This window comes from Hemibagrus wyckioides, linkage group LG12, assembly GCF_019097595.1.
Source record: "Hemibagrus wyckioides isolate EC202008001 linkage group LG12, SWU_Hwy_1.0, whole genome shotgun sequence".
NCBI lineage: Eukaryota > Metazoa > Chordata > Actinopteri > Siluriformes > Bagridae > Hemibagrus > Hemibagrus wyckioides.
In genome coordinates, this window is record NC_080721.1 from 80,001 (window position 1) to 89,785 (window position 9,785).

Here is a 9,785-nt window from a genome sequence, read left to right on the forward strand (position 1 = left end):
GTCTGTAAGTATGAAGTTCATTCATTTCCATCATTTGATGGTAATAAGTCTAGCTAGCTGCCACTGCTTTCTTCACCTAGTAGATGAGCTACAAAAACAGACTGCCTATTATACTACAACCTTACAAAATATTACTTATTAGGTCCCCATGATGCACAAATCCAGGGTTGCCAGTGTTTTTACTCCAAATTGGGCTACTTCTATAAACATGTTTTTCAAGTGCAGACTTAGAATTTGATTTGTTTTAGGATCCATGTTTCATACAGTGAGGGAAAAAATGATTTGATCCCCTGCTGATTTTGTACGTTTGCCCACTGACAGAAATGATCAGTCTGTAATTTTAATGGTCGGTTTATCTGAACAGTGAGAGACAGAATAACAACAAAAAAATCCAGAAAAACACATTTCAGAAAAGTTCTACATTGATTTGCATTTTATTGAGTGAAATAAGCATTTGACCCCTTTGCAAAACATGACTTAGTACTTGGTGCCAAACCCTTGTTGGCAATCACAGACGTCAGACATTTCTTGTAGTTGGCCACCAGGTTTGCACACATCTCAAGGAATTCGGGCCCACTCCTCTTTGCAGATCCTCTCCAAGTCATTAAGGTTTTGTGGCTGACCCTTCAGCTCCCTCCACAGATTTTCTATGGGATTAAGGTCTGGAGACTGGCTAGGCCACTCCAGGACCTTAATGTGCTTCTTTTTGAACCACTCCTTTGTTGCCTTGGCCGTGTGTTTTGGGTCATTGTCAGGGTGGAATATCCATCCACGACCCATTTTCAATGCCCTGGCTGAGGGAAGGAGGTTCTCACTCAAGATTTAACGGTACATGGCCCCGTCCATCGTCCCTTTGATGCGGTGCGGTTGTCCTGTCACCTGGGGATGGTGTACTTGGGGTCATAGGCAGCATTCCTACTTCTCCAAACACGGTGAGTTGAGTTGATGCCAAAGAGCTGGACTTTGGTCTCATTGGACCACAACACTTTCACCCAGTTCTCCTCTGAATCATTCAGATGTTCACTGGCAAACTTCAGATGGTCCTGTACATGTGATTTCTTTAGCAGGGGGACGTTGCGGGCGCTACTGGATTTCAGTCTTTCACGGTGTAGTGTGTTACCAATTGTTTTCTTGGTGACTGTGGTCCCAGCTGCCTTGAGATCATTGACAAAATCCTCCAGTGTAATTCTGGGCTGATTCCTCACCGTTCTCATGATCACTGAAACTCCATGAGGTGAGATCTTGCATGGAGCCCCAGACCGAGGAAGATTGACAGTCCTTTTGTGTTTCTTCCATTTGGGAATAATCGCACCAACTGTTGTCACCTTCTCACCAAGCTGCTTGGCGATGGTCTTGTAGCTCATTCCAGCCTTGTGTAGGTCTACAATCTTGTCCCTGACATCCATGGACAGCTCTTTGGTCTTGACCATGATGGAGAGTTTGGAATCTGATTGATTGCTTCCTTCTGTGGACAGGTGTCTTTCATACAGGTAACGAGCTGAGATTAAGATCACTCCCCGAGAGTGCTCCTACTGTAATCTCAGCTCCTTACCTGTATAAAAGACACCTGGGAGACAGAAATCTTTCTTATTGATAGGGGATCAAATACTTATTTCACTCAATAAAATGCAAATCAATGTAGAACTTTTCTGAAATGTGTTTTTCTGGATTTTTTTTGTTGTTATTCTGTCTCTCACTGTTCAGATAAACCTACCATTAAAATTACAGACTGATCATTTCTTTGTCAGTGGGCAAACGTACAAAATCAGCAGGGGATCAAATCATTTTTTCCCTCAATGTATGTACAATATGCAGAAAGCATTATGGAAGTGGTTTATTGTACATGTGTTCACTGATTATAAATCTTTTTTATTTTCTCAACTGCTGTGTTTTAGGATAATGAGCGGTTGAGGGAGGCTTACAGCACCCTGGAGTCACAGTATGAAGAATTAAAACAACGCCATGGGTCACAAATGGTACGCTTTTACTCTCAGAAAGCCATAAATGTTTGTCTACTGCTAACTGCAAATTATATTTAGGCTAAAATGAAGTTTCTATTTGACTATAATTCACTTTACTTGGCAGTGAAACAGCAAGTTTAGCAGTAAATTTAAAGGTCTTCTGCTCCATGGTTATGTTTTAGGAGTGTGAGCGAGAGCAGGAGGCTCACCATGTCCTGAATGTGCAGTGCCATGAGATGAAGGAATCTTCATCACACACTGAGGAGTCAGTAAGGGTAAGTGCATCTTCTTATATAACCATGACTGTGTGTGTAGGTTGTCGTTCAGTCATTTTGTTACGACATTTGGTCCTTTGTCCCTAAAACATTGTGTTTGTTCTGATAAATGATGAGTCGAGTTCTCAACAGTGTGTGTGTATAAATAAGTAAAGTTGGTTGTCTGACCTGATGTCCCAGGTGAACAGACAGCAAAGCTCAGTGCAGCAGGAGGAGGAAAAGCTCACCATGAAACGGAGGAAGTGTGATGAGAGAAAGAGGGTGAGTGAGTGCAGAAATTCTTTAATAATTTCTTTTAGAAATAATATAAGGACCTTTGTGCTGTGTGATGAGTGAAACCACAGGCTATATAAACTTAAACTAATGAAAAAGTCTGTTTATAGTTTAAGATGTGGGTTTTTCCTTTTTCTTTCAGTGTAAGACTGTAAGTATCCCCTTGTAGAGATAAAAATTATTCAATCCGTTGTGAACCTCTTCTGCTTCATGGCTGTGTTTTAGGAGAGGAAGAGAGAGCGGGAGGATTACAATCTCCTGAAGGCACGGTGCCAACAGATGGAGGAAACTTTACAAGAGTGTGAAGAGTTACTGAAGGTAAGTTTTTCTTATCATGTGTGCTGAAGTACACTGTGTTAGCTGTGTGTCAAAAAGTACATTTAAAGGTAAACCCCTGGCCATTTCTCACATGAATATTTAAAAGCAAACATTTAAGCTTCTCTATGACCATCTTACGATATTAAATCTGTATTTTTTCTCACAGATCCACTGCACAGATCTTGGATCCAAAGACCCTACGGTTCCCTGAAGCACAAGTAACTGTCGAGGGCTGTGTTTAACACCTGGATAAACAAAGTCATATGATGACGGTGTAATAGTACTTACTATAAACTATTAATGTGGGTGGAGGGGAGGACTCGGGTCATTAAGGCCCAAGACAGAGCAGTCAGGTGTGGGTGGGTTTTGGGCTCCTGAGAGCTCGGCTATAAGAGCCTGTAGCTCCAGGGTGGCCTGTAGCCTTCAGAGGGCACCTGAGCATCGGCTCAGGTCTTGGAGGAGCCCTTGGATAATCTCTGTTATTATGTTGGTTATGAAACTTGTTCTGAAGCTTGGGCTCTCTGCTCTAGGGCCTCCTTGGCTGGAGGTCCAAAGAGCAGTCCAGAAACTCGGAGCAAACTGTAGTTCTGCATGATTCATGCAGTACTGAACCCTCTACCAACCACACATGATGCTCTGCTTTTCCAGATTGAGCTTCCTTCTGGATTTAAACTGCGTTCCAAATTATTATGCAAATGATATCTTTCTCTGATTTTCCCAATTAGTCGATGCAAATGACAGTCAGTATAATTTTCAAGTCACCAACCGTTAGGGTATAATTTGAATTTTATTGAACAAACCTCCCAATTATAACAGTATTTATTTCAAAAACAAAAAACTCAAAATGCAATGTTCCAAATTATTATGCACAACAGAGTTTGAAAACATTTTATAACTGAAAATGGTCATTTGTTGAATTTGCAGCATTAGGAGGTCATATTTACTGAAATCAAAAGCTATTTCAATCAAAAACACCCTAACAGGGCAAGTTACATGTTAACATAGGACCTCTTCTTTGATATCACCTTCACAATACTTGCATCCATTGAACTTGTGAGTTTTTGGACAGTTTCTGCTTGAATTTCTTTGCAGGATGTCAGAATAGCCTCCCAGAGCTGCTGTTTTGATGCTAACTGCCTCCCACCCTCATAAATCTTTTGCTTGAGGATGCTCCAAAGGTTCTCAATAGGGTTGAGGTCAGGGGAGGATGGTGGCCACACCATGAGTTTCTCTCCTTTTATGCCCATAGCAGCCAATGCTACAGAGGTGTTCTTTGCAGCATGAGATGGTGCATTGTCATGCATGAAGATGATTTTGCTACGGAACACACGGTTCTTCTTTTTGTACCATGTTAGAAAGTGGTCAGTCAGAAACTCTATATACCTTGCCGAGGTCATTTTCACACCTTCAGGGACCCTAAAGGGGCCTACCAGCTCTTTCCCCATGATTCCGGCCCAAAACATGACTCTGCCACCTCCTTGCTGAAGTCGCAGCTTTGTTGGGACATGGTGGCCATCCACCAACCATCCACTACTCCATCCATCTGGACCATCCAGGGTTGCACGGCACTCATCAGTAAACAAGACTGTTTGAAAATTAGTCTTCATGTATGTCTGGGCCCACTGCAAGCGTTTCTGCTTGTGAGCATTGGTTAGGGGTGGCCGAATAGTAGGTTTATGCACAACTGCAAGCCTCTTGCAGGATCCTACACCTTGAGGTTCGTGGGACTCCAGAGGCACCAGCAGCTTCAAATATCTGTTTGCTGCTTTGTAATGGCATTTCAGCAGCTGCTCTCTTATCCGATGAATTTGTCTGGCAGAAACCTTCCCATTCTGCCTTTATGTGCACAAACCTGTCTGTGCTCTGAATCAGCCACAAATCTCTTCACAGTATGATGATCATGCTTAAGTTTTCATGAAATATCTAATGTTTTCATACCTTGTCCAAGGCATTGCACTATGTGATGCTTTTCGGCAGCAGAGAGATCCTTTTTCTTTCCCATATTGCTTGAAACCTGTGGCCTGCTTAATAATGTGGAACATCCTTCATAAGTAGTTTTCCTTTAATTGGACTCACCTGGCAAACTAATTATCACAGGTGTCTGAGATTGATTTCAGTGATCCAAAGAGCACTGAGACATGATACCATCCATTACTTTAATTGAAAAACAAAAAATTAAATGTTTGAAACTTAAATCCAATTTGCATAAAAATTTGGAACACAGTGTAGTGATGGACATGATCTACTTCTGCTTCTCAGTCCTCATGCTGTCAGGTGGGCAATTAGGGCTAGTTGTTCTCAGCAGTGATGGAATGAATACTACACCACAAAGAGAAGAGAAAACTAAGAGACATCTGGAGTCTATCAGGGCGAGTAGAGAAAAGAGAACCTCAGTGATGTTTACATTGGGTACAGGAAGTATTACATCATTGCTATCATATGACTTTGTGAAAAAAGTCTCGGCATATCCACACAAAACTATATCCAGGTGTTAATCACTGGTCCTGGTGGTTAAAAGCAGTGACATGGAACAAACACCAACCACCACCAAGTGCTCATAATGAAGACAACAGAAAAAATAAAAACGATAAGAGACATGGCTACATCTGATTAAATTTGTGCAGTTATAATCAGTTCATCTGTGGGTTTATCAAAGCTATTCAATTTATTCCCTTCACTTTAAAACGGTTTTTTTTTCTATTTTAATGAATTAATTCTTAATTATTATTGAACATCTATCCAATATGGCGGCGGGGCAGTAGCATGCAGCCGCTACTCAGATTGTTAATTAAGATTATTAATTTTTATTTTTAAAAAGACATTATATCACTAAAGGGGAGTATGTGCTGAAATCCAGGGTCTCCCAGATGAGGATGGGTTCAGTTTTCAGTCTGGTTCCTCTCCAGGTTTCTTCCTCAGATCATCTCAGGGAGTTCTTCTTCACCATCATCACCTCTAAAATGTAGGAGTTTAAATTGATATTCATGCCTAACGTACAAGCCAATGATATTACAATAAAATGAAACTGAAGTGAATTGAAGCGGCTTGGCTAGCTGCTGTATTTTTCATTTCTGTTGGAAAGCTCCACTATCAGCACAGAGATATGAAGCGAGAGAGGCTGAAGTCTGCTGGAGGGACAGTGTACTGCAGTCTGAGAAAAAGAAAGGAGAGCAGGATTTAAGATGAAATGCAGTTTTCCCTCTGATCATGCCATTTTTATCATTTAGATCAACAATCTAACAATATTATTAAATAGGAAGCTTCTGCACTGACAGTTCCATCGTGATTTTATTATTAATTGTTGTCGAGTTCTGTTGAGATTTATTTTGATGTGAATAAAATATAGCTGTACATGTTCTCTATATGCCATTGAACAAATATACTTCTGTTTTATGGAAATAAACATTAACATTACTTATGTTTGGTCAGTTATCTTTCACATTTATTTATAGTTTCTTTATTAAAAGAATTTAGTGTTTAGTAACCAGACAAACCGTACGGATGTACATTATTCTTCAGGCAACAAGGAAAGCAGCCTCTGTTCCCTAGAGCCAGTGGAGAGGGAAAAACCCAAAAAGCATTTATTTTAAACAAACCTCCTAATCTAGATCTCTGGTGTTCCCTCTGTAACTGATCTTAAACTGCACTAAATCCTGATCTGATTCTGTTTTGAAGGCTGTTCCACCTTCACTTCTTTTAATGGTTAAAAAAAATACAATTCCAACACCATCAGTTTCTACAACCCTTACTTAATGGGCAAAAAATTTAAAAAGCAAAATCTTACGAATAAATTTCAGCGTTATCACCATCATTTATCTGACTCTCTCCAACAGGAATTCATCAGATTTTCTCCAAACAAAACATTGATAAAATTAGAACTCTCTTACATTTCCTCCAAAACTAAAGAAATCCATTCTAAAATTCTCAACAATATCTATCCATCAAATGATCTCTTGAGGAACAGATTCAATATAGATCACAATAATTGTGTTTTTTGTGAGAATAATATAGAAAGAACCCAACACTTATTCATCTTCTGAGATTTCTCTTCATCTTTCTGGGATGATGGTCATGATTGGTTGGTCACTAAACCCCATGCCCCCCCCACCTAAAATGATATTATATTTGGATGCTGCTGCTGCCTGATAATAAAGCTGACTTTCTTGTAAATATCATTTTATTACTTGGAAAGTTCTTTATTCACAAATCTAAAACCCTAAAGATCAGACCTCTCTTTTCTGCTTTAAAAAAATAAAATGAAACAAATAAATAAAAAGTTCTCCTTTCACTAAAGCATGTACAAAAATAGAATAAAACTTCTTAATATATGCCATGAATTCAACATTATCAACCAGGATTAAATGGACCCTCTAGCACCCCCCTCTTTTTTTGTATGAATTGTTTTCTCCTTCTCTCTTTGTTGATTGATTTGTTCATGATAATGCGGAATTCTATAAATACTATAGTGTACTTGTTTTGTGTGAATTGTTCTAAATACTGAATGCTTCAATGTCCAAATTGTTTGCATTATAATAATAAAAATACAAAAAAAACCTCGACCTTAATACAAAATGGCGGACGGCAGAAACTCGACCTTAATACAAAATGGCGGACGGCAGAAACTCGACCTTAATACAAAATGGCGGCAAAAATAGAATTAACTGAAGCGACCGATCCTAAAAGAAAATGGCGGACGGCAAACAGCACTTCAGTCGTACTGTCAGCAGGTCAAGGAGTAGTAGCTTACTAGCTAGCTACAACTTTAAGTCAGCCACAAAAACATGTTAGCTCACTATTTTCCAATGGCTAAATGTCCAGTTTGTTCAGAAGTACTTTTACAACTTTGATTCTTAATTTCAGCATAAATCTGAGCAGTAATGACCCAGGAGAAGCAGCTGTGTAAATTTCTCTGAACTAGCTGCTAAGCTAACCCACTAAGAGACGGCATTTAGCATGTTAGCTTAGCCACAATCGAGCTATCATTCATTCATTGTCATTCACAAATACAACATTTTTTTATCCCAGTAGTAAAATATCACTTTTCCTTGAGTATTATAATGTCCTGTGATAAAGTATAGTACCCAGTTATTGAATTATTGATTATATTGTGAATGTATCTGTTAAACATTTATTTAATAATCAGCATCATCAGATCAAACCCAAAGGACTTTAGTAACACACTGAACCTGTTTCCTCAGATACTGTGAATAAAACACCAACATTTGATTAAATACACATTTAAAAGTCCTGCCTCATCTCTGGTGTAAAATCTCACAAACGATCCTTTAAAAATGATTTTTGTTTTTGTTACGAAGAGGAAACAAAGATTTCTGTAATAACAAGGAAATATTTCAATATTATGTCATTTATTCTATCTATTCTAACACAGGACTATTCATTCAATTTTATTTATATTCTGCTTTTAACAGTGGACATTGTCACAAAGCAGCTTTAGAGGAACATAAAAATGTGTGTGATGGATTCCCCTGAAGAAGTAAAGAAACCTCTATGTTTCCACAACGTTCCAAAATCATGAACTACCCCAAAAGTGTATCTGCTGTCTGTATAAATGGTGAGAGTTTTTCCTGGTGCTAATCTGCATTAATGCTGTATGTGCTGAGAGGTGTCCAGGTAATGGGTCAGCTTTCACCATTTCACCTTGTGTGACTGAGCCATATCCTACACAGTTACGGCCTGTTTTCTGATCTCTGAGGGCTGATCCTTCCACAAACACTTCAAAGTCTGGATACTGCAACGGTGCTGTTTTCTTCTTCTTTTAAAAGAATGAAGATAGCAAGATACACTGTATAGCCAAAAGTATTGGGACACCCCTCCAAATCATCCCATTCAGGTGTTGCGCTCAGGACCTTGGTTCCAGTCACTGAATTCGATGATTTGGAGGGGTGTCCCAAAACTTTTGGAAATGAATTCCTTAATGTTAATCAATTAGTTTATTTATTATTTTTTTTAATGAACGTAATTATTTCATTAAGTATTTTCATCATTCATCATTGATTAATAAAGCTAAAAACCTTATGCAAACCCTGTGCGGATTGGACAGTTGAACCGTCAGTCAACACGACAAACAAAGGTAAGAAAAACAAAAATACCCGGCCAACTGTAGCTACGGACAGAGGGTCAAGGACCTGGGTGGACTTGAAGCAGGCCAAGTATATATTATATATCTATAGTTACTTTCTGGACATCTGTCACCCCAGAGGACGCTACTTTAAATAACAACACTCGGCTCATGCAGTCCACGGGGGGCGATCCGGCATCTTACCGGGCCCTTGAGCTCTGTAGCCGTAGGCGCTAACCACTACCCCACGTTGGCCGGGCGACAGAACTCACTGATATCTGCCCTAAAAAGAACATACTCCGCTCAACTCCCACCCCCTCCTTACAGGTGATAGGCTGGCGCACTACGCAAGCCCTCCGCCTATTGGACAGTTCAGCCGTCACTCAACTCGGCTAGGAAGGCACAACAGAGCTTGTCCACAAATAACAACTCCACTGACCAAAGTCCTGACACGTTGTAAACACTAAATATGAGTTTGCTGCCAGCATTAATGACCGGATTAAAAACAGTTCAGTGTAAATAAGTCAATAAATTCATAAATAAATCCTTCGAATTCTTGCCTTTACTTCGTAGTCGCAGGCCCTAGGTCAGAGCTGGTCCCTAAGTCGTCCTGAAACTTGGAGCAGTAGAACATGTGACAAACTTCCTCCCAGCCTGTGGATATGAGTAAAACTGCTTTAAACTCCAACTCATCATGACCCCCGTGTTCACCAAAGCGCTTAAAAATACACAAAGTGCTGTGGATTTACTTAATGCTGCCGGAGACCGTCCCGATCAGAAGGACACTAAACACACCGTTCTGCTCCGTTTCCCTCTCGCTGGAATCCTAAACTTTACAAGGAAACAGCGGCTGAATATTAGTGCTGACATCAGGAAAAA

General features: G+C 39.8%; 1 protein-coding gene across 1 annotated transcript in view; it reads left to right on the forward strand.

Annotated features, from left to right (window-relative positions):
- The window catches only part of LOC131362819 (trichohyalin-like), a 24,619-nt gene extending 18,429 nt beyond the window's left edge, over positions 1-6,190 (forward strand). Inside the window, exons 15-19 of the mRNA XM_058405112.1 lie at positions 1,896-1,976; positions 2,144-2,236; positions 2,417-2,497; positions 2,735-2,827; positions 2,994-6,190. Coding sequence (XP_058261095.1) covers positions 1,896-1,976; positions 2,144-2,236; positions 2,417-2,497; positions 2,735-2,827; positions 2,994-3,038 — 393 coding nt within the window. The 3' untranslated portion in view covers positions 3,039-6,190. The remainder of the gene's footprint in view (positions 1-1,895; positions 1,977-2,143; positions 2,237-2,416; positions 2,498-2,734; positions 2,828-2,993) is intronic.
- The last annotated feature ends 3,595 nt before the right edge of the window (positions 6,191-9,785 follow it).